General features: G+C 47.2%; 4 protein-coding genes across 8 annotated transcripts in view; 1 reads left to right on the top strand and 3 right to left on the bottom strand.

Moving 5' to 3' along the window:
- Positions 1-2,387, bottom strand: part of LOC105474138 (timeless circadian regulator) — a 36,008-nt gene extending 33,621 nt beyond the window's left edge. For both annotated transcript variants that reach the window (XM_011728581.2, XM_011728582.2), the window contains exon 1: positions 2,285-2,387. The gene's annotated coding sequence lies outside the window, so the exon portion shown is untranslated. The remainder of the gene's footprint in view (positions 1-2,284) is intronic.
- An 89-nt stretch (positions 2,388-2,476) lies between these two features.
- MI (major intrinsic protein of lens fiber) lies at positions 2,477-7,875 on the bottom strand. Its single transcript, XM_011728580.3, has 4 exons — positions 7,516-7,875; positions 6,853-7,017; positions 6,337-6,417; positions 2,477-4,441 (listed from the first exon to the last, which is right to left on the bottom strand). The coding sequence occupies exons 1-4, from the start codon at positions 7,873-7,875 to the stop codon at positions 4,256-4,258; spliced, it is 792 nt and encodes a 263-aa protein (XP_011726882.1). The 3' UTR covers positions 2,477-4,255.
- Positions 7,876-23,258: 15,383 nt separating this feature from the next.
- On the top strand, positions 23,259-24,777 carry LOC105474136 (SPRY domain containing 4). Its single transcript, XM_011728579.3, has 2 exons — positions 23,259-23,410; positions 23,774-24,777. The coding sequence occupies exons 1-2, from the start codon at positions 23,326-23,328 to the stop codon at positions 24,310-24,312; spliced, it is 624 nt and encodes a 207-aa protein (XP_011726881.1). The 5' UTR covers positions 23,259-23,325; the 3' UTR covers positions 24,313-24,777.
- A 918-nt stretch (positions 24,778-25,695) lies between these two features.
- LOC105474135 (glutaminase 2) overlaps positions 25,696-26,690 on the bottom strand; it is a 36,614-nt gene continuing 35,619 nt past the window's right edge. For all 4 annotated transcript variants that reach the window (XM_071071594.1, XM_011728575.2, XM_011728577.2 and 1 more), the window contains exons 17-18: positions 26,521-26,584; positions 25,696-26,389 (exon numbers count right to left, since the gene is read on the bottom strand). In XM_071071594.1, coding sequence (XP_070927695.1) covers positions 26,233-26,389; positions 26,521-26,584 — 221 coding nt within the window. In that variant the 3' untranslated portion in view covers positions 25,696-26,232. The remainder of the gene's footprint in view (positions 26,390-26,520; positions 26,585-26,690) is intronic.

Below are 26,690 nucleotides of genomic sequence, written 5' to 3'. Positions count from 1 at the left end.
TAGCCTTAGATTCCCTGAGGACAGAAATTCTTTTTTTTTTTTTTTTTTGGAGACAGAGTCTCACTCTGTCACCCAGGCTGGAATGCAATTGTGCGATCTTGGCTCACTGTAACCTCCGCCTCCCAGGTTCAAGTGATTCTCCTGCCTCAGCCTCCCAAGTAGCTGGGATTACAGACACATGCCACCACACCCAGCTAATTTTTGTATTTTTTTTTTTTTTTTAGTAGAGATAGGAATTCTTATTCACTTTTGAATTTTCAGATCCTTGTTACAGGATCAGAATTTCCACAGGTGGGGCTTAGGCAAGTGTTTTGAGAATGTTCCCCAGGTGATTCTAACTATCCTATGTTAACTGCACTAAAACGTAAACTCTTTCACATCAGGAATTATTACCCAGCACAATGTAGGTGCTCAATAAATGCTTTACTAAACTGAACTGAAACAGAAAAGTCTGGAAGATGAGGGAGAAGAGTTTGGAGCTAAAGATCTGAAGGCATCAGGATGTAAGATGGTGGGAGTGCAGTGAGAGAAAGGAAGCAGGGAAGGACTTCTCTATGACCCTTTCACTGTAACTGCAGAAGACTCAATTACGTGTGTTTTCCTTACGACCTGAGTTCCTGAAGGGAAGGGAACTCTCCGTCCTACTCATCTCCGTAAGCCTGGGGCTAAGCACAGTGCATGGTACATGTTAGGAGCTCAGTAACCTTTTATTGATCTCTTATTGATCTTTTTATTGTGTGTATTGGCCTAGGAGGCTGGATAAATTGATTTTCAGAGGGACAATTAAGTTCAGTCTTCAAAGAGAAGTTCACTTGGCAGAGCAGTGTCAAGAACTTCCAAGCAGAAGGAACAGCAGGAACGTAAGTTCTAACACATGAAAGAGGGCAGCCACAATCTTTCCATGTGGCCAGGAGTCAGGTGCATAAGAACTTTACAAAATGAGATTGAGAGGGTCAAGGCCAGACTGTGTGAGGCCACAGACACCCACCTGCGGATTTAAGGTTAACTGTGGATGGCCAAAAAGGAGTTTTAAATTTAACATGAAATGATCTACCTTTACTCTGTACAAAGTACTAATGGGGCCACGCGCGGTGACTCACACCTGTAATCCCAGCACTGTGGGAGGCCGAGGCGGGTGGATCACTTGAGGTCAGGAGTTCAAGACCAGCCTGGCCAACATGGTGAAACCCCATCTCTACTAAAAATACAAAAATTAGCCGGGCGTGGTGGCAGGCACCTGTAATCCCAGCTACTTGGGAGGCTGAGGCAGGAGAATCGCTTGAACCTGGGAGGCAGAGGTTGCAATGAGCCAAGATCAGGCCATTGCACTCCAGCCTGGGCGACAGAGCGAGACTCCATCTCAAAACAAAAACAAAAACAAAACAAACAAACAAACAAACAAAAACAGGCCAGGCGCTGTGGTTCACGCCTGTAATCCTAGCACTTTGGGAAGCCGAGGCGGGCGGATCACGAGGTCAGGAGTTTGAGACCATTCTGACCAATATGGTGAAACCCCCGTCTCTACTAAAAAAGAAAAAAAAAAATACAGAAATTAGCCGGCCATGGTGGCGCGCGCCTGTAATCCCAGCTACTCAGGAATCCGAGGCAAGAGAATCGCTTGAACTCGGGAGGCGGAGGTTGCAGCGAGCCGAGATGGCGCCACTGCACTCCAGCCTGGGCGACAGAGCGAGACTCCGTCTCAAAAAAAAAAAAAAAAATTAAAAAATTTGAAAGTACTAGTCGAAGCACGAAAGGCAAAGAATTGAGAGGCTAAAGGGAAAAAAGCTTCATTAGCGGCTGAGGTCCAGCTGACAAACCCAAACATTAGGCAACTGAGGGAAGGGAGTGAGAAATCCATTCCATAAAACCCAGGAAGTCAGTCAAGCGGCCTGTAAATTGCGACCCCTGCTGACCGTCAGGCCACACACCGGTTTTTTTCAGCTCTCAACAAGATGCGGAGCTCCGAAGTGGAACTCCCCCAGGCACCTTCTGTTCTACTTCAGGAGTTCCAAGCCCCTTCCCATCACAACCCCATCCCGCGGGAGGCCCAAGCTGTGCGGAGCAGCCCAGAGATAAGTCAGCCGCCTGGGCGACCTGGGAACGCAGCGCCGGAGACTAAGGAGCAGAGTACAGAACTGCGCGTGCGCGCCTGCAGCACGAGCCCCGCCCCCCGACTCTAAACCGGGTGGCGGGAAAAGGGACTCAGCGCCTCCTGAGAATGCCCCCATAGCTTCGAAAGGATCCCCGTGTCCGCTTAGCGCCTTCTCGCCACACACTCACTCACCCGCTCCCTGCGGGTCCTCAGAAGCCCGGAGGAGCCAGCAGCCCTCAGGCGCGGGGCCGCAGCCTTTCCGCCACCACGCTCGTCTGGACTGGTCCCTGCCTGCGCGGAGAGCGAGGCGGGGCTAGCCAGGCTGGTCCACGTGACTCCGAGCGATCTGGGGCGGAGATTCGTGAAGAAGGAAGGAAAAGGGAAGCGTGTGCAGGGACTGTTTTATGTGAGGTCGATCTAAAAATCACAGCGCTATGAATTTTCTGCTGAATTATAGTAGAATCAAAGTCCGATTAGAGGTGAATTTACAAACATTCTTCCCCTTCTTCTAGTCAAGCGGACTATTCCAAGTCTTAAATAGTTAGTTAGAAAAGTTAGGTTTTATTTGGGAGGAAGTAAAGAGCTGAGGTAAAGGGAGGAATGGTCTTCTGGGGTGGGGGATGTCTGTTGTATTATAGGTATAAGTTTAAAGCTTTCAAAGTATATAAGAGGCTCATAAAAGGAAGAAAGCAACCATAAATATTCATTGATCAGTTGAGGGTCTTTTCTGGCCTCTCCTGAGATGATCTTGCCAACAAGAAAAGATAATAGGGCTCTGCTCTGGCCCCCTGTAATCCCAGCTACTGGGGAAGCTGAAGCAGGAAGATCGCTTGAGCCCAGAATTTCTAGGCTGTAGTGTGCAATGGTCGTGCCTGTGAATATCCATTGCATTCCAACCTGGTCAACATAGTAAGACCCCCCTCTCTTAAAAAAAAAAAAAAAGAAGAAGATAGGGCTCAAACGAATAATAATCTCCTGAATTATTAAGCATTTGAATAGAAGGAATCAATTTCTGGGGTATGAGGGAGTTAGAATAGATTTCCTTCAAGATGAAAGGACAGATGACAGAGAAAAATACACAGACACAAAACAAAACAAAAGAAACACTGAACTAGTGATAAAAGCAGAAAGATGCCATTTGAGGAGTGTTTTGATTTGTATTAAATAAATTAAAACAGAGTCAAAGCCTCTCGCCTCATGCCCCCTACTACCACCCCTGCATTTATTTGCTCCAGGAATCAGATTTCCTGTGTTGGCCTTAGGGCTTAAATACCATCTGCCAGGCAGTCACACCAGTGGATGTCAGGCTGACCAGTTAAGCTGCTTAATTTTTCTAGATTCTAGGCTTGCCCAAGCCTTATTTAGGTTGGAAGCTCCTTGGCCCAGGACCTCTGAAGAGATCCATTATGCCAGAATGAACACAACCAGTCAGTGGATGTAGACAGGTTTACGTGGCTTTACAGAACAGCTCAAATCCTAGTGTTCACTTTTCTCAGAGCTACTTCCCCACCCAAGTCCCTGGGGCAAGCATCCCTGAGATAAGTAGGCTATATGTTCCCATTAACTTTCCCCCAATTCTTTGGTACACCTGCATCCTGATCTGGGGCTAATATCTCCATTTTCACCACCCACCTCCCTTGAGTCCCTTCTCCTAACCCTTGGAATGCCTTGTCTCCTCCACTTCTCTCCATCTGCCTCGTGTAAGGAGTAACTCCCTGCTTCTCTGTTCCTTCAGAAATCAAGAGCCACACACTTGACTGGCAACAGGGTAAAGGCCAGAAACTTAAGGTGTTGGTTACCCTGTACTCACCATACTGGGTCAAGGAAGGGAGGTATAGGATGGCACCTGTTTTTGCTTCCTTAGCTCTCATTGCCCCAAAACTCAGACACAGCCACAATCACTCACATTCATATGCACAATCAGCACACACGGCGAAGAGAGGTGGGATGGGGAGGAAGGGAAGTTCGCACCAACCAGCTCATGAATGCAACTTGAAAGATTTCACACAGCAAAAGGAAAAAAAAAAAAAAAAAACACATACATAAGTTAAAAAATAAAGAAGTACATGCCCCTCCCCACAGTCTCTTTCTTCATCTAGGGGCTGACTCAACCCTTGCAAGTAAACTCAGAAGCTTTCTACTCCCTCTATTCAGCTGGAGCTTCTACAGGGCCTGGGTGTTCAGTTCAACAGGTTCCCCTGTGACTTCTGGTTGTCCATTGGCGTCTTCAGGTTTGACACCCCTGAGGACAGACAGTCTCTCAGAAATACTCTTGAGCCGGGGGAAGAGGAGGAAGTCGTAGAGGAGGCTGCCCAGACCCCCTCCAATGATTGGGCCCACCCAGTACACCTGTAGGAAGAGAAAAGGAATACTCAGGCTTGGGGAGGGGACAGAGCAGCAAGGCTGCTCTTTTTCCAACCGCATTAGTGGAAAACAAGATATTGTGCACTTGATATATACAATAACCTCACCGTTTATTTTCTGATTCATCAAATTACTCCTGTATCCCATACCTTAGCATGTGTATATTCTATTTGTTGTTATCAATTTGCACTAGTTTGTATGTTGCTTTCAAAAATTTTTTATAAATTGTGTGAAATACATATAAAATTTACCATATTAAATATTTTTGGGGCCAGGCACGGTGGCTCACGCCTGTAATCCCAGCGCTTTGGGAGGCCGAGGCGGGCAGATCATGAGGTCAGGAGATTGCAACCATCCTGGCTAACACGGTGAAACCCCGTCTCTACTAAAAAACACAAAAAATTAGCCAGGCGTGGTGGTGGGCACCTGTAAACCCAGCTACACGGGAGGCTGAGGCAGGAGAATGGCATGAACCTGGGAGGCGGAGCTTGCAGTGAGCCGAGATTACGCCACTGCACTCCAGCCTGGGCGACAGAGCAAGAATTCGTCAAAAAAAAAAAAAAAAAAAAAAAAAATTTTGGACAGGCACAGTGGCTTACTCCTGTAATTCCAGCACTTTGGGAGGCCAAGGCAGGCGGATCACAGGTCAGGCGTTTGAGAACAGCCTGACCAACATGGAGAAACCCCGTCTCTACTAAAAATACAAAAATTAGCTGGGCGTGGTGGCAGGCACCTGAAATCCCAGCTGATCGGGAGGCGGAGGCAGCAGAATTGCTTGAACCCAGGAGGCGGAGGTTGCAGTGAGCTGAAATCATGAGATCAAGCACCACTGCACTCCAGCCTGGGTGACAGAGCAAGACTCTGTCTCAAAAAATATATATATATATATGTTTTTAAGTATACAGTTTAGTAGTGTTAAGTATATTCACATTGTTATGCAACCTATATCTAGAACTTTTTCATCTTGCAAAACTGTAACTCCATACCCATTAAACAACTGCCTATTCCACCCCACCCCCATCAGCCCCTGGTAACTATCCTTCTACTTCGCATCTGTGAATTTGAGTACTTTAAATACCCCATATAAATGTAATCATACAGTATTTGTCTTTTTGTGACTGGCTTATTCACTTAGCATAATGGCCTCAAGATCATCCATTTTGTAGTATGTGTCACCATTTCCTTCCTTTTTACAGCTAATATTCAATTTCTGTATATACCACATTTTGTTTATCCATTCATCCACTGAGGAACACTTGGGTTGCTTCTACCTCTTAGCTATTGTGAATAATGCTGTTATGAAATTGGGTGTACAGCTTTGAAAAATTTTTAAATTATTTCCATATGTTTGGCTTGCACAACATCAACATAACCAATATTTATTGAGTACTTACTTTATACCAGGTTCTGTGCTAAATGTTTCTCACATATAACTTTCACACATTTCTCGTAATGTCCCATTTTATAGTAAAAGAAACTGAAGCACAGAGTGATTATTTGCCCATGGTCACACACAAAGCCAATAATGTATTAGAACTGGGATGGAGCTGAGGCCCATTTGTGCTCACAACACATCCTGATCTCTGAGAGCAGAATTTATTGTGCTCATATTTAGTTGTCTCTCTTCATACCCCCTGGTTCAGCAACCAGTGAATACTCAGTGCATGCTCCCTGACTAACCAGAGAAGGAACAATATGAGCGAGAGCCTCTCCTTCTAGCAAAATCATGAATCCTGCTCACACAGGCATGCCAAACTCTCTGACAGCCCCCTTAGCTGAGTGCTGGTACATGCAGAAGGAAAGCAGGAATCCAGCCTGGAACCTGCAGTCCACAACCATCCAGAAGGGCTCCAGGATCTTGCCCCTCTCCCTTCACTCACCCAATGGTTGGTGAAGTTCCCAGTGAGAATGGCAGGAGCAAAGGAGCGGGCAGGATTCATGCCTGCACCAGTATAATACATCTGCAAAAGAGACAGTTGTAACTCAGACACCCCCCTACTCTACCTCAGCTTCTCTCCCCACAACCCACATTGCCCCTGAGAGATGGCGTCTTGTCTCCAACCAGCAGCAAGTGGAGAGAGACAGCCTGCATGACTCTCCAGGAGTTCCCACAATGGGGTGAGGGCAACTGATGCCCTATCTGGGAACAGACTATGGACATAGGCAAAGCCCATGTCTAGCCATGATGCATGCATTTCTACCTTGGGGTCAAGAAGGACTAGAATAGCAGTCCCAAGAGAGGGATAGGGCAGAGTTGATTCCTTTGTGCCAGTACAGAGTGCAATGGATAATGTTCATGTTTGACAGTGAAGTAGACAGGAAGAACCCTTAAAAGTTGGGAAAGGTTTAGGGGCCCTAGAATCCTTGAATGAGAAGTTGCTCTCCTTCCTGCTTACCCCAAAGAGGTGCCCCAGGGCAAGGGAGAAGCCAACGGCCAGGGCCACGGAGCCTAGTTGGCCATTCCGCCTCTCATCGTATGTGGCAAAGATGCAGAGCACGAACTGGAGTGTCAGGAAGATCTCCACTGTGGTTGCCTGGGCCACGCTCACCCCAGGGTGCAACTGCGCAAAGGAAGAAGAAGAGAGGCAGCTCATGAGGGCTGCCACAGTGTTACCTCCTCAAGACTTCCCCGGCAAGGATCTCCTTATGGCATCAGGTTCCTGGAGAGGAAGGATAATACAACCCCCTTCATAATCATTGTATTTGCATCTTAGTATCTCCTAACAATGCTCCTTCATGATGGAAAAGATTGCAGCCACTTACATGGATGAGGAAACTGAGGCCTTGAAAGGTAAAATAAGTATCCTCAACAACCTGAAAGGAGTTGGAAGGAAAGCTGAAACTCAAACTCAGGTTTCTTAATTATCAGTCCAGGGACCTATGCCTTCCTTAAAGCTCTAAACCACCTGTCGATCCTCTCCACTTTGACACACACATGCTCACACATGCAGGTATTGTCCCAGACCCCAGGGGAGCTGAATCACCTGCACCAGTCAGGGATTCAGGGTAACAGAGAGTCAGGACACCAGGTTCCCCATCCCCTCTCAGCCAACCATTACCGTGTTGAGTGCTAGGTTTCCTCGGACGGCAGGCGGGGTAACGCTATACAGCACAGCAGCCCCAGCCACAGCTCCCAGGAGCTGGGCTGCCATATAGCAGAAGGCACGGAGCAGGGACATCTGGGAGCCCACAAGGAAAGCAAAAGTGACTGCAGGATTGACGTGGGCTCCACTGATGTGGCCCACAGACTGCACCAGTGTAGCCAGGGCCAAGCCAAATGCCATAGCCACCTGCAGAACATGCAGGGGTCCAGGAGCCCAACGCAGTGAGGACCCCAGCCCGAAGAAGACATAGAAGAGGGTGGCAAAGAACTCAGCGAATATGGCCCTCCAAAAGGAGGCTGACCGCAGTTCCCACATGGCAGGGGGGATGGGCACAGTGCCTGGGTCCCTGCTACCCCCGTGGCCTTGTCTGGGTGGATGGTCCCCTTTATAGAGGACTCTTAATCCCTGGGAGGGGCAAGCTGGCCCAGCCTCTTAACCCCTTCACAGCTGTGGAGGGCTAAGTCCCCTCCCATACAGGGTAAAGATGCTGGATTTTCCCTCCTGTCTCAACTGGGAGATGAGCCAAGAGAGCCATGGCAGTGAGGGTGGGATTGGGGTCACAGCAGGAGAAATTATGAGAAGTGGGGGTGAAGACAGTGGGACTGGAAGAGTCTGCCCTTCTATATGTGTCAAAATTGGGGTTCATAGTCCTTATTGACATCTACATTACAATACTCTTCAGCTCTCTTTGGAAGGTCCATCAAGCTGAGCTCACTTCATGGCATTTGGGGCTGAGCTCCTGGGGGCCTCAGCCTCCTCTGAGTCTGCCAGGGGTAAGGGTGGGGGTGGGGGTAAGGAGTGGGGTTCAGCAGGGAAGTTGGATAACTAAAGAGAATTCTTTAGTTCCCAGGGATTAGAAGCCTTTCTCCCATTGGCTAGTTTGGGCTGGAATCTGTGGACCCTGCAGCTCCGGGACAAAATAGTTCTGCTGTGTCTGGCTTTCTCTGAGCCCGGGTTCCCTACCCCCAGTCCATGACAGTACCTCCCTTTTCAAACGCTAGGCCTGGCTTTTTAAACGACAGGGACCAACAGAGAGAAGACACTCTCATCCTCGCATGGGCTGGGGGTTGGATTGGAGGGATAGGAATGGGAAAGGGACTCGTAGTTAAACCTTAGAATCCGCTTGTATTTCATCTTTCCTAACTCACATGGTCATAGCAAGAAGTAGTGAAAGGAAGGAAACTGAGTCATGGCTATGAAGCAATGGGAAGGCCTAATGTCCTCTAATACAGCCATGATCAGCACATCCTAAACCTTGATCCCTAGGGAAAGGTATGGGTGTGCTGGGATCAGATCTGGGGAAACAGCCGGTCAAGGAGAGGGAAAAGGATAATATGGGGAAGGAAAGTTTGGGGAAAGAGGTTCAGTTGTGCTCGGGCCTGGTGAGGGACTTGGGACCTAGGCGTGGGGTTGTGTGATGATGGAGAAGGTGGAATGGGACATACTGATAGGTTCTACCATCTCCACATAGTGGCAAGTCATACTGGCCACAAACTTTTCTCATAAACCACCAGAGAACAGAAATTCGAGGTGAGGCCTGCAAGAATGGTGCCCAGCATGGGTCCCACCCAGTACACCTATGGGGAGAGAGAAGGAACACAGATCAGGGACTGTGCTTTCTCCTCATAATACCCAGCTTGGGGATGGACAGAAAGAGAGTTATAGTGAAGGTAGAGGGTCCATCTAACCTATCCACTGGCGGGAAGAGTTGCTGAGAACAGGCCAGAGAGCACCCAAAGGGTTTGGAGCTCTCAATCACATAGAAGAGAAACAGTCCACCAGACATCATTGGAATCTCCTATATTCTAGAAGTCTCATCAGTCTCCTGACTTCAGGCCCTGTGACCCTCGATGCATCTCTCCCAGTAATGCTCCCAGATCCCAGTCACCACTGCTGGCCTCAGGAAGCATGCAGGGTTCACACCGCCTCCAGAAAAGTTCCCCTGGACAGGAGAAAGAGAGAGGGTAGCACATCATGGTGTTAAGAGCAGAGACTTTGGCCACATATACTCTGGTCCAATTAGGTGAGGATAAAAAGTGACAGAACCGGCTGGGTGTGGTGACTCACGCCTGTAATCTCAGCACTTCGGGAGGCCAAGGCGGGTGGATCACCTGAGGTCAGGAGTTCGAGACCAGCCTGACCAACATAGTGAAACCCCGTCTTTACTAAAAATACGAAAAATTAGCTGGGCATGGTGGCGGGTACCTGTAATCCCAGCTACTGGGGAGGTTGAGGCAGGAGAATCGCTTGAACCCCCTGGAGGCAGAGGTTGCAGTGAACCGAGATCACGCCATTACACTCCAGCCTGGGCAACAAGAGCGAAACTCCGTCTCAAAAAAAAAAAAAAAAAAAAAAACACTACAGAACCAGTTACAACTGCTGGTGGGAGTATAAACTGAGATATAATTTTTTTTTTGAAACAGGGTTTCGCCCTGTCACCCATGCTGGAGTGGAGTGGTGCAATCACAGCTCATTGCATTTTCAACCTCCTGGGCTCAAGTGATCTTCCTACCCCAGCCTCCCAAATAGCTGGGACTACAGGTGTGTACCACCATGCCCAGTTAATTTTTTTATTTTTTGTACAGATGGGGTCTCACTCTGTTGCCTAATCTGGTCTCAAACTCCTGGGTTCAAGTGATCCTGCCACCTCGGCCTCCCAAAGTGTTGAGATTACAGGCATGAGGCACCATTCCCCACCTGAGATAATGACTTTGGGACACAGTTTAACACTTACTTATAAAGATGAACAAATTACATAATTTTTTTTTTTTCTTTGAGACAGTCTCACTTTGTTGCCCAGGCTGGAGTGCAGTGGCACAATCAGCTCACTGCAACCTCTGCAATTTTTATGCCTCAGCCTCCCAAGTAGCTGGGACTACAGGCGCCTGCCACCATGCCCAGCTAATTTTTGTATTTTTAGTAGAAACAGGGTTTCACCATGTTGGCCATGCTGGTCTTGAACTCCTCACCTCAAGTGATCTGCCCCTCTCGGCCTCCCAAAGTGCTGGGATTACAGGTGTGAGCCACCACGCTAGGTCAAATTACATAATTTCTGATTTAGCAACACCACTTCTCACTTATATACCCAAGAGAAACTTGGGTAGCACATCATGTAAATTTATGTAATTGTCGGCTGGGGGCAGTGGCTCACACCTATAATCCCAGCACTTTGGGAGGAGACCGGCGGATCACCTGAGGTCAGGAGTTGGAGACCAGCCTGGCCAACATGGTGAAACCTCATCTCTACTAAAAATACAATAATTAGTTGGGCATGGTGGTGAGTGCCTGTAATCCCAGTTACTTATGAGGCTGAGACAGGAGAATCGCTTGAACCCAGGAGGTAGAGGTTGCAGTGAGCCAAGATCATGCCACTGCACTCCGGCTGGGCCACAAGAGAGAAACTCAGTCTCAAAAATAAAATAAAATGAAATAAAAGTAATTGTCAAGGTTCTAGTTTTTCTTTTGGGTGTATGGTTAGAAATGATGCTTAATCATTATTAAAAACAAGTAAGTGGGAGCCATACATAGGCCAATGAGGAGAGGATATTATGAACAACAAAATATTCTGTGTACCCCAAATTAATTAAAAACAGCAGTGACAACAATATATGCTTTACCACTTTCTAGTTGGGCAAGTTGTCCCTGCTATATATAGGTTCCAGGAGGGCAGGGACCATGTCTAATTTTTCACCAGTGCAAACCTGGTGCTTAACACACAGAAGGCAGTAAATAAATATTTGTTGAATAGATTAGATTAGCATAAGCTTGCTTGCTTGCTTTTTCTTTCTTTCTTTCTTTCTTTCTTTCTTTCTTTCTTTCTTTCTTTCTTTCTCTTTCTTTCTTCCTTCCTTTTTCTTTTTTCTTTCTTTCTTTTCTTTTCCTTTCTTTCTTTCCCTTCCTTCCTTCCTTCCTTTCTCTCTCTCTCTTTCTTTCTTTCTTTCTTTCTCTTTCTTTCTTCGCCTTCCTTCCTTTCTTTTCCTTCCTTCCTTCCTTCCTTCCTTCCTTCCTTCCTTCCTTCCTTCCTTCTTTCCTTCCTTCCTTCTTTCTTTTCTTTCTGACAGAGTCTCACTCTGGAGTGCAGTGGTGCCATCTCAGCTCACTGCAGCCTCCACCTCCTGGGTTCAAGCCTCCCAAGTAGCCGGGATTACAGGTGCACAGCATCACAACTGGCTAATTTTGTTATTTTTAGTAGAGACAGGGTTTCACCACGTTGACCAGGCTGATCTCAAACTCCTGGCCTCAAGTGATCCACCCGCCACAGCCTCCCAAAGTGCTGGGATTACAAGCCTGAGTCGTTGCACCTGGCCAGAGTAGCATAAGCTTCTGAGTCTCAGTTTCCTCTGTATCAAATAAGATAATGTAGGTAAAGAGCCTAGTACAGTGTCTGGCACAGAATAAAGCACTTAAAAACAGGAGGTACCTCCACCTGTAGTCCCAGCATATCAGGAGGCTGAGGTAGGAGGATCGCTTGAGCTCAGGAGTTAGAGACCAGCGTGGGCAATATGGCGAAACCCCTCCTGTACAAAAAATACAAAAATTAGCCGGGCACAGTGGCACACACCTGTAGTCCCAGTTATTGGGGAGGCTGAGGTGGGAGGATGACTTGGGCCTGGGGGTAGAGGTTGCAGTGAACTGAGATGGCACCACTGCATTCCAGCCTTGGCGACAGTCAGGCCCTGTCTCAAAAAAAAAAATGAAAATTTGGCTGGGTGTGGTGGCTTACACCTGTAATCCCAGCACTTTGGGAAGCTGAGGTGGGCAGATCATCTGAGGTTTGGAATTTGAGACCAGCCTGGCCAACATGGCAAAACCCCATCTCTACTAAAAATACACAAAAAAATTAGCTGGGTGTCATGGTGTACACCTGTCATCCCAGTTACTTGGGAGGCTGAGGCAGGAGAATCACTTGAACCCAGGAAGTGGAGGCTGTGGTGAGCTGAGATCACACCACTGCACTCCAGCCTGGGCGACAGAGTGAGACTCCGTCTCAAAAAAACCCCACAAGCCGGGCGCGGTGGCTCACGCCTGTAATCCCAGCACTTTGGGAGGCCGAGGCGGGCGGATCACAAGGTCAGGAGTTCGAGACCACGGTGAAACCCCGTCTCTACTAAAAATACAAAAAAATTAGCCGGGCGCAGTGGCGGGCGCCTGTAGTCCCAGCTACTCGGGAGGCTGAGGCAGGAGAATGGCAGGAACCCGGGAGGCGGAGCTTGCAGTGAGCCGAGATCGCGCCACTGCACTCCAGCCAGGGGAACAGAGCGAGACTCCGTCTCAAAAAAAAAAAAAAAAAAAAAAAACCCACAAAATTTAAATTTAAAAAATTTAAAAAGTAAACAGAAGCCACTCAGTGGGGTTTTATTAAGAGGAACAGGTAATCCCTAACCACCAATCCTGTAGCCTCTTATAATAAGAGACAGAACAGCAAAGGGCAGTTAATTCAATCTCTTGTAGACGACAAATAAAATGGCTAGGTTTCCTTATCTGCAGCTACCATCCTCTTGCCTTTATTCTTCATCAAACGTTGACAAGAACTCCATGGAGAACTAAACCTCGGCCCACTTCCTTTCACATCAGTCTCCCCACTTAGCTAAATGCCAGCCTCTTTCAAACCTAACTAGAGATGAACTCTCAAAAGCTTACTTGAGTTTTTGCATAGATATACATACAATTAGTATGTTATTGTTTTCTACTAGCCTAGCCTTTTATTTTTATTTTTTTTTACAGACGTAGTCTCACTGTGTTGCCCAGGCTGGAGTGCAGTGGCACAATCACAGCTCATTGCAGTCTTAAACTTCTGGGCTCATGCCATCCTCCCACCTAAGCCTCCTGAGTAGCTGGGACTATAGGCATGTGCCACTGCACCCAGCTTATTTTTTGTAGAGATGAGGTGTTACTATGTTACCCAGGTTGGTCTCAAACTCCTACCGATCCTACCACCTCAGCCTCCCAAAGTGCTGGGATTACAAGCATAAGCCATAGAACCTGGACTTTTTTTTTTTTTTTTTTTTTGAGACAGGGTCTTGCTCTGTCTCAAAAAAGGAGAGACTCAGCTGGAGTGTAGTGGCGCAATCTCCCAGGCTCAAACAATCCTCCCACCACCTAAGCCTCGCTGGGACTACAGGCATGCACCATCACACCTAGCTAATGTTGGTATTTTTTGTAGAGATGGGCTTTTGCAGTGTTGCCCAGGCTTATCTTGAACTCCTAGGCTCAAGCAATCTGCCTGCCTTGGCCTCACAAAGTGCTGGGATTACAGGCGTGAGGCACCTCACTCAGCCTTAGCCTAGCCTTTATAAACAAAACAACAACAAAAAACAAATACAGTCCAGGCACAATAGTTCATGCCTGTAATCCCAGCATTTTGGGAGGCCGAGGCAGGAGGGATCACGAGGTCAGGAGATCGAGACCATCCTGGCCAACACGGTGAAACCCTGTCTCTACTAAAAATACAAAAAATTGGCCAGGTGTGGTGGCGGGCGCCTGTAGTCCCAGCTACTTGGGAGGCTGACGCAGGAATATAGTGTGAACCTGGGAGGCGGAGCTTGCAGTGAGCCAAGATTGCACCACTGCACTGCAGCCTGGGTGACAAAGCGAGACTCCATCTCAAAAACAAAAAACAAAAAACAAACAAAAAACAAAAAAAGGCTGTGTCTCCCTTCAGAAGTGGGATGCACCTGCAGTCCTAGTTACTTGGGAGGCTGAGGCGGGGATCTGTGATGGTGCCACTGCACTCCAGCCTGGGCAACAGAGTGAGACCCTGTCTCAAAACAACAACACAAAATAACCAGGCCTCAGCCTGGTTCACTGAGCCTGTGGAGGTTGAGGCTGTAGTGGGCCATAATTGTGCTACTGCTCTCCAGCCTGGACCACAAAGTGAGACTCTGTCTTAAAAAACAAAACAAAAACAAAAACAAAAGAAAAGAAATCTGCAAAGGAAGGTGACTTTGGAGAATTGCCTAGGAGTAAGGGGATTTCTGGGGTGTAACCCTCCTGGTTGATGCCAGGACACGTTCCCATTCATCTTCATCTTTTTTTCTGGTTCACTTGTTCCCCCTGTAGCTATTATTCTACTTCATTCTCGTATTTGGGGTTCTTTTCAGGGGTTGCAAAATGTTTTTACCTATAGTTTCTCCACTTTTCTTCTGGCCTTAAGTAAGTATGCAAATGTTTTTGAAATTTTTTCCAACAGGAACTATGAAAATGGAGAAAGAGTGGGGCTCGGTGGCTCACGCCTGTAATCCCAGCACTTTGGGAGGCTGAGACGGGCGGATCACGAGGTCAGGAGATCGAGACCATCCTGGCTAACACGGTGAAACCCCGTCTCTACTAAAAAAAAATACAAAAAAACTAGCCGGGCGAGGTGGCGGGCGCCTGTAGTCCCAGCTACTCGGGAGGCTGAGGCAGGAGAATGGTGTGAACCCAGGAGGCGGAGATTGCAGTGAGCCGAGATCGCGCCACTGCACTCCAGCCTGGGCGACAGAGCAAGACTCCGTCTCAAAAAAAAAAAAAGAAAAAAAAAAAAAGAAAATGGAGAAAGAATGTGTAAAATAACAAATTTGAGTAATTACAAAGTTATTATAAATCTTAATGACTCCAGCAGTAATCACCCTGAATTCTCTTTTATCTCTACACTTAACTGAGTTATCTCTTGATTACTAATGATCAGGCTTTCAAACTTTAGGACAGTGACAGTGATCCTAGCTTACTCCCCACTTCAATAAGGAAGGTTCCACTGCTCGGTCCCAGAGAGTGCTATACAACCATAATGGGCTGCAAGTGGGTCTATATAGCTTAGGAAATCTGTAGGCAGAGCTATTTTTCTTGCTCTGTTCCTCCACAGTGGGTCCCATGTGGTTACCATAGTCACCTCTAAGGATGTCCAGGACTGACTCACCATCTTACTGCAGCTACTCCCTAGCCAGCCCATATCATCAGGACCTGAAGAATATATCAGGTTTGAGTTCCATAAACAATCTATGCTGGACAGGCATGGTGGCTCATGCCTGTAACCTCAACACTTCAGGAGACCAAGGCAGGAGGATTACCTTGTCAGGAGTTCAAGATCAGCTTGGGCAACATAGCAAGACCCTGTCTCTATAAGAAATTTTTAAAAATTAGAGGGATTGGTGGCACGTGCCTATAGTCTTAGCTACTCAGGAGGCTGAGGTGGAAGGATCACTTCAGTCCAGGAATTCAAGGCTACAGTGAGCTATGATTGTGTCACTGCATTCCAGCCTGGGTGATGGAGTGAGACTCTGTTTCTTTAAAAGAAAACAAAATAGTATTTTATTGCCTATCTGGCCAGGTTGTAAAAATATAAACAAATGTAAATATATAAACAAATTATATATATGAAAATATAAATAAATAAAATGTAAAAGGAAAATTAGCCAGTCGTGGTGACTCATGCCTGTAATCCCAGCACTTTGGGAGGCCAAGGCAGGAGGATGACCTGAGGCCAGGAGTTCAAGGCTGCAGTGAGCTTATGGCACCACTGCACTTCAGCCTTGGTAACAGAGGGAGACTCTGTTCAAAACATTAAATAAAGGCCAGGCGCAGGGGTTCACGCCTGTAATCCTAGCACTCTGGGAGGCCGAGGCGGGTGGATCACTTGAGGTCAGGAGTTCGAGACCAGCCTGGCCAATATGATGAAGCCTGTCTCTACTAAAAATACAAAAATTAGCTGTGCATGGTGGTATATGCCTGTAGTGCCAGCTACTTGGGAGGCTGAGGCAGGAGAATGACTTGAACCTGGGAGGCAAAGGTTGCAGTGAGCTGAGATCATGCCATTGCACTCCAGCCTGGGTGACATAACAAGACTACATCTCAAAAAAAAAAAAAAAAGAAAAAGAAAAAAGAAAGAAAAAAGAAGTAAATAAAATAAAAATAATAAAAACAAAATAAAATAAATAAAAATAAATGAGCTAGGTGCAGCAGCACATGCCTGTAGTCCCCACTATTTGGGAGCCTGAGGTTAAGGATTGCTTGAGGCCAGGAATTTAAATCCAGCCTGGACAATGTAGCCAGACCCTGTCTCTTAAAAAAAAAAATCAAAGTATAAATGAATTGATGTGTGAATCACATATAAACATAATTTATTATTATCATATATTGAACATCCTCTCTAGTGATTTCATTGTGGATGAATGGAGATGCAGTCCTCAGGGACTAGGTGACTATCCATCTCTGCTTCCACCATGCAGAATCTCTATCCCAGCCCCATATTCAGAATGCCAGGTCAGCATGTAACCCCACTCCATTGTGTGGACAGTTTCAGCAGGACAAAGGCCCCAGCATAGCACAAGCCAGCCCAGCAGCCCCTTTGGCTAGCTCCTGAGGCCCTCCCCACCCCCGACCTTCTCTCTCTTTCTCTGGTTATGCTTTGCTGACTGCTGACTACTGGCAAAGTCCAGAACAATCACCAAGCACTGAGTGCATCATCTTTCTCCCAACCATAGTTAAGGGATCCAATTAGCACTTGGATCAGGCCAGGGCTCCCACGAGTTAGAAATGGGATAATCCAAGAAACCAAGTAATAAAGAGATTAGCCCACCCTTGCCTCCTCCTTTCTTTTCCGAGGGAGTCAGATACAGCTTCAAGCCAGGCAGACCAATGCTCACTATGGGTCAGGTTCTGTTCTAAGCATTTTATATTTATCTCATGTATTGGTATTTTTTAGGGTTATGCCTTCAGTTTATTCCCTACTTACTCTATACCCTCTCTTTGGATGACCTCATCTACATCTACATCCACCTCATCCTTGAGATGTATATCCATATATCTATAGAACATTTCACCTGGTTGTCTCACAGACACCTCAATTTAGCCTGTCCAAAACTTCACTGATTATCTTCTCATCCAAACATGTGTCTCCTTCTGCATTCCCTTATTAACTTATTAACTCAGAAAGTCAGAAACTTATGAATCAGCTTTGACACCTTCCGTCATCCTCTCACTTCCATCTAATGTCACCAAAGCTCCAAGAATTCCACTTCTTAGTTAACTGAGTCTGCACCACATTTCACCTGAGAACTCTAGTGGTCTCAGACCCTGTTGGTCCCTGTTTCTAGTCTCATTCCTTCCAATTCATTCTCCAAATTGCTGCCAGCTTCATCTTTATATGGTACCTGTAATTTGTAACTTCTCTGTGTTCCCTTCAACAGCTCCTGAATGCCTGAAAGACAGTGTAAACTCCTTCTCATGGCATGTAGGCCACTTCATCATCAGCCTCAACTTTTCCAACTGCTTTCCTTGTCTCCCCAACATGAGACTCTGGCAATATTGTGTTCCTTGTGGTTCCTTCCAATACTTTGTTCTAAATTTCATAACCCAGTGCGTTAGTCTAAGCTGTTCCTGTCGCCTCAATGTCTTTCCCGTTTTGTGTTAAGTAAAATTCTATCATATTCTAATTATTTTGCATTAAAGTTAAGAATTACAGGCCGGGTGTGGTCAGCACTTTGGGAGGCTGAGGTGGGCGGATCACTGGAGGCCAGGAGTTCGAGACCAGCCTGTGCAACATGGCAAAACCCCGTCTCTACTAAAAATACAAAAAATTAGCCAGGCGTGGTGGTGCACATCTGTGATCCCAACTAGTTGGATGACCGAGGCAGGAGAACTGCTTGAACCTAGGAGGAGGAGTTTGCAGTGAGCTGAACTGTACTCCAGTCTGGGTGACAGAGTGAGAATCTGTTTCAAAAAAAAAAAAAAAAAAAAGACTTATAATTACAATGAGCAACGAGGCAGGTAAATCATCTGAATGAGAAAGGTGAGTTTATCAAATGAATGGTCAGCCTGTAAAAGTGAAATAATATGAGAGATGACAAGCAAGGCTATTCCCTGAATAAGGAATAAAGTAATGCATGCGTCTTAAGTGACAGTGTGAGGCATGTGCAGTGATTGCTTCAGCTCTCACAGGAACCAAAGGGGAAATCCTACAGAAACACAATCCTGGAACCTTCTCATTACTACCAAAATGCCAAGTATTGACAGAGCAGGACTTTGCTGAAGGAAATCTCTTCCCACTTTTGTTCCTAGGCTTAAAAGGAATCCCGGCTCTCTTCTCACGTTATTTAGCTGACTGAAAAGTCTGGGCCATGCTGACTCCTAGTGGAGACAATGGGCCACTGCACTCCAAACTGGTGGCGAGGCTGGGCACGGCAGTTCACCTCTGTAATCCCAGCACTTTGGGAGGGCCAAAGACGGGCAGATTGCTTGAGGACATGGGTTTAAGACCAGCCCGGCCAAAATGGTGAAACCCTGTCTGTATTAAAAATACAAAAAATTAGCCAGGCGTGATGGTGCATGCCTGTAGTCCCAGCTACTTGGGAGGCTGAGGCAGGAGAATCGCTTGAACCCAGGAGGCGGAGGTTGCAGTGAGTTGAGATCACGCCACTGCACTCCAGCCTGGGCGACAGAGCCAGACCCTGTCTCAAAAGAAAGAAAAAACAAAAAAATGGTGGAGAGAATGAGCCACTGCACTCCAAAAAATGTGGGAACAAAACTTTTTTTTTTTTTTTATTCAGACAGGGTCTTGCTTTGTTGCCCAGGTTCACTGTAGCCTCAACCTCCTGGGCTCAAGCAATCCTCGTGCCTCAGCTTCCCAATTAGCTGGGACTACAGGTGTGTGCCACCACACCTGGCTAATTCTAAAATTTATTTTGTAGAGATAGGGTCTCCCTATGTTGCCCAGGCTGGTCTCGAACTCCTGGGCTCAAGTGATCCTTTCACCTCAGCCTCCCAAAGTGCTGGGATTACAGGCATAAGCTACCGTGCCCAACCACCCTCTACTTTTTTTTTTTTTTTTTTTTTTTTTTTTTTTTTTTTTTTTGAGACGGAGTCTCGCTCTGTAGCCCAGGCTGGAGTGCAGTGGCCGGATCTCAGCTCACTGCAAGCTCCGCCTCCTGGGTTCACGCCATTCTCCGGCCTCAGCCTCCCGAGTAGCTGGGACTACAGGCGCCCGCCACCTCGCCCGGCTAGTTTTTTGTATTTCTTAGTAGAGATGGGGTTTCACCGTGTTATCCAGGATGGTCTCGATCTCCTGACCTCGTGATCCACCCGTCTCGGCCTCCCAAAGTGCTGGGATTACAGGCTTGAGCCACCGCGCCCGGCCCACCCTCTACTTTTATACTCATTTGTTTTAATGAGCACATATTCTGTGCTAAAGGGAACACTAAGGCCCTGGGGCACAGAGAACACAGTATTTAATCACCTTTCTTAAGAATTCACAGTCTAATGGGTGATACAGTTTCTCTCAGCAGCACTGGGGAGAATGGAGACCAGTTAGAAGGCTGATGCAGTTGATGGTGGGGGCTGGGTAGGAGTAGGGGGAATGTGATAGGAATTCAGTGAGAATCAGTTATGTGAGAGGAGACAGACTGTGGGGAAAAGAAAGAGAGATCAGCCTGTTACTGGGTCTATATAGAAAGAAGTAGACATAAGAGACTCCACTTTGTTCTGTATTTGAGATACTGTTAATCTGTGACCCTACCCCCAACCTTGTCTTTGTAAGAGACATGTGCTGTGGTGACTCAAGGTTTAATGGATTTTGGGCTGTGCAGGATGTGTCTTTGTTAAACAAGTGCCTGAAGGCAGCTTGTTGGTTAATTCCCTCACTTGCTTAACCATTTCTGCTTTTCAAGCCACAGCTATGGCTTTTGGGAAGTCTCTTCCCACCTTTCCATATACTAAATCAGAGGCTTCACCTTTGTTTCCTTTGCATCCTGTATGACTTCAATCATGGCACCTAGTGAATCATACTGCAATGGCCCTGTGAACCCTTGAAAAAATCATGTTTTGTGAAAATGAACAAAGAAGATAGGCAGCAGTCATATCACGTAAAGCCTTGTGACCATGCAAGGGAATTTGAGGCAGGCACCTTAAAGGATTTAAGCAGAGAGGTGGCATGTCTGACTGTAATGCCAACATTGAATTAGAAGCAGATAAATAGAAGCTGGCAGATCAGCTTAGAAGCTACTCACATTTCTACATTGAAATGAGAAAGCCTTGGCCGGGTGTGGTAGCTCATGCCTGTAATCCCAGAACTTTGAGAGGCAGAGGCGGGCGGATTATCTGAGGTCAGGAGTTTGAGAAAAGCCTGGCCAACATGGCAAAACTCTGTCTCTACTAAAAACACAAAAATTAGCCGGGCATGGTGGTGGGTGCCTGTAGTCCCAACTACCTGGGAGGCTGAGGTAGGAGAATCGCTTGAGCCTGGGCAGTGGAGGTTACAGTGCACTGAGATTATGCCACTGCACTCCAGCCTGGGTGACAGAGTGAGACTCCGTCTCAGTAAAAAAAAAAAAAAAAAAGAAAAGAAAGAAAGAAAAGAAATAAGAAAGGCTTAAGGTCAAGGATGACAGTGGCCTGAACTAGGGCCATGTCCACGATTCGAGGCAGTTAGAACTCTGGGAGAGGAGGAAGAATTTTTGGTTAATTATTTAGGCTTTTAAGTATCTAGGCCAGAGGCCAGGTATGGTGGCTCACATCTGTAATCCCAGCACTTTGGGAGGCTGAGGTGGGCAGATCAGGAGTCTGAGACCAGACTGGCCAACATGGTGAAACTCTGTCTCTATTAAAAATACAAAAATTAGGCCAGGCGTAGTGGCTCACACCTGTAATCCCAGCACTTCGGGAGGCTGAGGTGGGTGGGTCACCTGAGGTCAGGAGTTCAAGACCAGCCTGACCAATATAGTGAAACCCTGTCTCTACTAAAAATACAAAAATTAGCCAGATGTAGTGGCATGTGCCTATAGTCCCAGGTACTCAGGAGGCTGAGACAAGAGAATTCCTTGTACCTGGGAGGCAGAGGTTACAGTGAGCCAAGGTCGTACCACTGCACTCCAGCCTGGGCAACAGAGTGAGACTCAGTCTCAAAAAAAAACAAAAAACAAAAAACAAATTACCCGGATGTGGTTGGCGGGCACCTGTAATTCCGGCTACTCAGGAGGCTGAGACAGGAGAATTGCTTGAACCCCATAGGCGGAGGTTGCAGTTAGCCAAGATCAAACCACTGTACTCCAGCCTGGGTGATAGAATGACACTACGTCTCAAAATATAAATTTACAAAACATATATCTAAAATCCTTTTTTTGAGGGGTAGGAGGATGAAGGTGGGATGTATGTTGATATTGCACTGGCCAGCAGAACCTTGAGAAGTGGATTGATTTTTTTTTTTTTTTTTGAGACGGAGTCTCGCGCTGTCACCCAGGCTGGAGTGCAGTGGCCGGATCTCAGCTCACTGCAAGCTCCGCCTCCCGGGTTCACGCCATTCTCCTGCCTCCACCTCCCGAGTAGCTGGGACTACAGGCGTCCGCCACCTCGGCCGGCTAGTTTTTTGTATTTTTTAGTAGAGACAGGGTTTCACCGTGTTAACCAGGATGGTCTCGATCTCCTGACCTCGTGATCCGCCCGTCTCGGCCTCCCAAAGTGCTGGGATTACAGGCTTGAGCCACCGCGCCTGGCCTGAGAAGTGGATTGATTTAAAAAAATGTGGGCCTGGCATGGTGGCTAACACCTGTAATCACAGCACTTTGGGAGGCAAAGGTGGGAGGATGGCTTGAGCCCAAGAATTCGAGAACAGCCGGGGCAACAAAGTGAAACCCTCGTTTCTACAAAAAAAGTTAACCGGGCATGGTGCGTGCACTCGTGGTCCCAGCTACACGGGAGGCTATAGCAGGAATATCGCTTGTGCCTGGGAGATGAAGGCTGCAGTGAGCTGTGTTCGCCTTACTGTGCTGTATGCAGCGTGGGTGACAGAATGAGACCCTGTCTCAAAAAACAAAATAAAATGGAATGCAGATCTAAATGTTAAATATAGGCTGTTCGTAATCTCCTACCTCATACACTAAACCAAAATATTGCTACTTTTGGTTAAGTTCAGAAAACTGAATGCTGAGTTAAACCATCCGTTCCTAGCCTTGAACATATAAAACCAACATTAACAGTATTTATGCATTTAGTATTAATTATAAACAACTCTGAATTACCCAATGGTTGCTATTTGCCAATATATATCTAGATTATTATTATTATTATTATTATTATTATTATTTTTCTTTTTGAGATGGAGTCTTGCTCTGTCACCAGGCTGGAGTGCAGTGGCAGGATCTCGGCTCACTGCAACCTCCGACTTCCTGGTTCAAGCGATTCTCCTGCCTCAGCCTCCCGGGTAGCTGGGATTACAGGCGCGCGCCACCATGCCCGGCTAATTTTTGTACTTTTAGTAGAGGCGGGGTTTCACCATGTTAGCCAGGATGGTCTTGATCTCCTGACCTCGTGATCCGCCTGCCTCGGCCTCCCAAAGTGCTGGGATTACAGGCGTGAGCCACCGCGCCCGTCCTAGATTATCCTCACTTAATTATTACTAAGGTATGTATATAATTTCTATTTTAAAAATGAGAACACTAAGGCTCAGAAAAGTGGAATGAGTAGCCCAAACTCACACAGTGAAGCCGGGATCAAAGCTAATTACAGTACTGTTTAATTTTTAAATCTATACTTTTAAGCATCTGGCAACACTACATCTCTAAAAGTTTTATGTAGTTCAAATGTGAGCAGCGTCCATCTACGCAGAAAAACTGAATAAACAGCATCAACCACCGGGTAGAATCAGAACAGAAACCGCTAACGCGGCCGCCTCCCGCAAGGCGTCGCTCCTACGTCATAACACTGCGCGGCCGTCCCTCGCGCACCACGTGCTAGGGGAGCAGGCGGGCAGATGGCTGAGTCTGTAAGCGGGAGGCGTGTCCGGCTCATCCATGGCGCAAGATGGCGCTGCTTTTTGCACGTTCTTTGCGCTTGTGCCGCTGGGGAGCCAAACGATTGGGAGTTGCCTCCACAGAGGCCCAGAGAGGTAGGATTATCTCTTTTTACTCTTTTACCTCCAGAATGGCTTCCGTCTATTATTCCCAGACCCGACTCCGAGAAGCAATTCCAACCCTCTCGGGTCTTTTCCTTCCCCCACCTGCCTTGGTCTCTAGATTCCAAACCTTTGACACCATTTGGTTTCTTTAAATTCCGGGACTTCCTCTATCCGAGTTTTTCAGCTCCATGAGCTATGCATACTAAAGCGACCCCCCGACTCTCTTGCCCGCTTGGCATTCTGACTCTTCCCTAGTTGCTCGTGTCTCATGACTGCCTGCCTTAGATCTGAATATATCACCAGCCCTAGGGTTCTAGCCCCTGTTATTATCCCGTCTTTTTGCTCTGCCCGCAGGCGTCAGTTTCAAATTGGAAGAAAAAACCGCCCACAGCAGCCTGGCACTCTTCAGAGGTGATACGGGCGTCAAATATGGCTTGGTGGGATTGGAGCCCACCAAGGTGGCCTTGAATGTGGAGCGCTTCCGGGAGTGGGCAGTGGTGCTGGCAGACACAGCGGTCACCAGTGGCAGACACTACTGGGAAGTGACAGTGAAGCGCTCCCAGCAGTTCCGGATAGGAGTGGCAGATGTGGACATGTCGCGGGATAGCTGCATTGGTGTTGATGATCGTTCCTGGGTGTTCACCTATGCCCAGCGCAAGTGGTACACCATGTTGGCCAACGAGAAAGCCCCAATTGAGGGTATTGGGCAGCCAGAGAAGGTGGGGCTGCTGCTGGAGTATGAGGCCCAGAAGCTGAGCCTGGTGGATGTGAGCCAGGTCTCTGTGGTTCACACGCTACAGACAGATTTCCGGGGTCCAGTGGTGCCTGCCTTTGCTCTCTGGGATGGAGAGCTGCTGACCCATTCAGGGCTTGAGGTGCCCCCGGGCCTCTAGTATTTCCATTACTGGAGTCCCTAATCACGCTCTTGGCCAGCCTCCTTTTGAAAATGTCTGAAGCCTTTTTACTTTGCCTCAAGCAACCTCTAGCTCCCGCAATTCAATGTTGGGTCCTTTGTGCAATATCATAATCATCTTCCTCATCCCCTACCTTGTGAAAGCTAGGCATACAGCCAAACCCTCCTTCTCCCACCCACCAACTACTGCCAATTTCCTAGGCTACCATGGGTGATATATCTTCCCTGACCTGCTTCCTTCAGTCCCTCTGCTTCCCTTTGCCCAGACCTTTCTCAGACTGTATTCCATCCTGGGGTCTTATCATTCAGCTTTGTTTGAATTTATTAATCACCGTGATATTTCTCCCTCCCTTTGTCCACATGTAACTTGTTCTTGGGGCTCTACCAGATCGCTGAAGAGTAAATCCTTTCTACCTCTGGCTGAAGGAGTGGTGCAGTCAATGACTTGGCCCTTTTTCTACAGCACATTCAGAGTTTGGGCTCTGGCTCCCTCAGTAAGTGCTTTATTAACTCAGTGTGTCAAAATGAAAACAGAGCCCTCCTTCCCCAGTAGCTCAGTGCCACAGACCTTCAGCCCTAGACAGCTGTAGCTATCCTTACCCTGAGTCCATCTACCTTAATCTATACCTCTGACACCCAGCCAGTCTATCATAATCATTATCCCAGTTATAACCATGACCAAAGGAGAAGAGAGGTACTTGGGGGATATCTAGGGTATGAGTGCTAGAAACTGTTGATTCTTTTATTTATTTTTTGAGACAGTCTCACTCTGTCACACAGACTGGAGTGCAGTGGCATGATCTCGGCTCACTGCAACCTCTGCCTCCAGGGTTCAAGCGACTCTCGTGCCTCAGCCTCCTGAGTAGCTGGGATTACAGGTGTGTGCCACCATGCCCGTCTAATTTTTATATTTTTAGTAGAGATGGGGTTTCGCCATGTTGGCCAGGCTGGTCTCAAACTCCTGGCCTCACGTGATCCACCCACCTTGGCCTCCCAAAGTGCTGGGATTACAGGTGTGAGCCACCACGCCCGGCCAAAACTTTATACTTGAGAAGTTCCATCTTCATTTCTGCCACAGTTGGAACTTCCCGAGGAAGGAGGGAGGCCTGAGGTTTTTTTGCACAATCTGTTTCAGAGCCTGTTTAGACTCAAACCTACACTTCCCTTGGCAGCAGAATATACTTAACCTAAAGCAGTATTTGGAGTTGAGAAAAACCTGGCAGGGTAAGTGAAAATGTACTGTTTGGTAGAGTAGGTAGAGAAGCCGTGCTCTGACCCTGTGATTCCATCTTTTTCTCCCTTCTATGATGGTGATGAAGCTAGATACCCCTAGGGAAGAAAGAAGGACTGGGTTTAGCAAAAATGACTTGATAATTAAAGTTTATTTGAACACAAAATACTTTCTCTGTCTATAAAATTGGCTGTTAGCAGTAGCAGCAGCATGTCCTGGCCAAGGGGAGTAGATCTCTCCAGACTACTAAAGCCATGTACGTAGCCATTCCCACTTCCCATATTCTGTGGATATATACATGTGCATGGTAGCTAGAGTCCCTCCACCAGAGTGTCTTTCTCTCATGATGGTTTCTTCAGGGAGAGGAAGAGGAGACCTGGGTGAAGAGCTGGGATGGTTTTGAGTGGGGCAAGCCATTAGGCTGTACCTTGAAGCCCATTCTCTCTGGATAGCTCTACTGCAGGTGTCCACTGAGGCCCTTCTCTGTACTCTGTCTGCTGAGGGAATGGGGTATTTTGACTCTCATAGAAAGCACTAGCCTAAGTCACCACATGACTGCTTGGTCCCCACTGAAGCAGTGTAGCTCTCCATAGCATTTTTGGTGGTTATGGATTACATGTGTGGCAAGCTCATGCTTTTTCTTGAGCAGGGGCTCTCCATGACCTGTGCTCATACCATGCTTTCTAAGTTCTCTTTAGACAGGGCCTCAGCTGCTGCCTCAGCCTGAGTGTCAGAGAGTGTGTAGGAATCCTGGTAATCTTGAAGCAGTTTGACCACCTCCAGATGGTTGAACTGCACAGCATCATCCAGGGGAATGTTGCCCCATCTGAAAGGAATAATGATATGATCAGGCAAAGGAGACGTGGAGAGTGTGGTGGTTGTATGTATTTGCATGGTGGCTGGAGGGTAGGTAGAGAAGCTGTGCCCACCCTCCTCCACTTTTAGCCTAATACTCACCTGTCCTTGGCAAAAGGATTCACTTTGCAAGCCTCGATCAGGAATTTAACAACTTCGATGTGTCCTAGGAATACGGGCAGAAGGAAAATGAGAAGGCACAGGTCTTGAACCCTTTGGGGCAGACACTTAGCCACTGAAGTCTTTACCAAGAGGGGAGCGGAAAAGGCTTC

The sequence above is a fragment of the Macaca nemestrina genome, chromosome 10, assembly GCF_043159975.1.
Source record: "Macaca nemestrina isolate mMacNem1 chromosome 10, mMacNem.hap1, whole genome shotgun sequence".
Taxonomy (NCBI): Eukaryota; Metazoa; Chordata; class Mammalia; order Primates; family Cercopithecidae; genus Macaca; species Macaca nemestrina.
The sequence above is the reverse complement of the archived record's forward strand: the minus strand, read 5'-3'. Positions and strand labels throughout refer to the sequence as shown.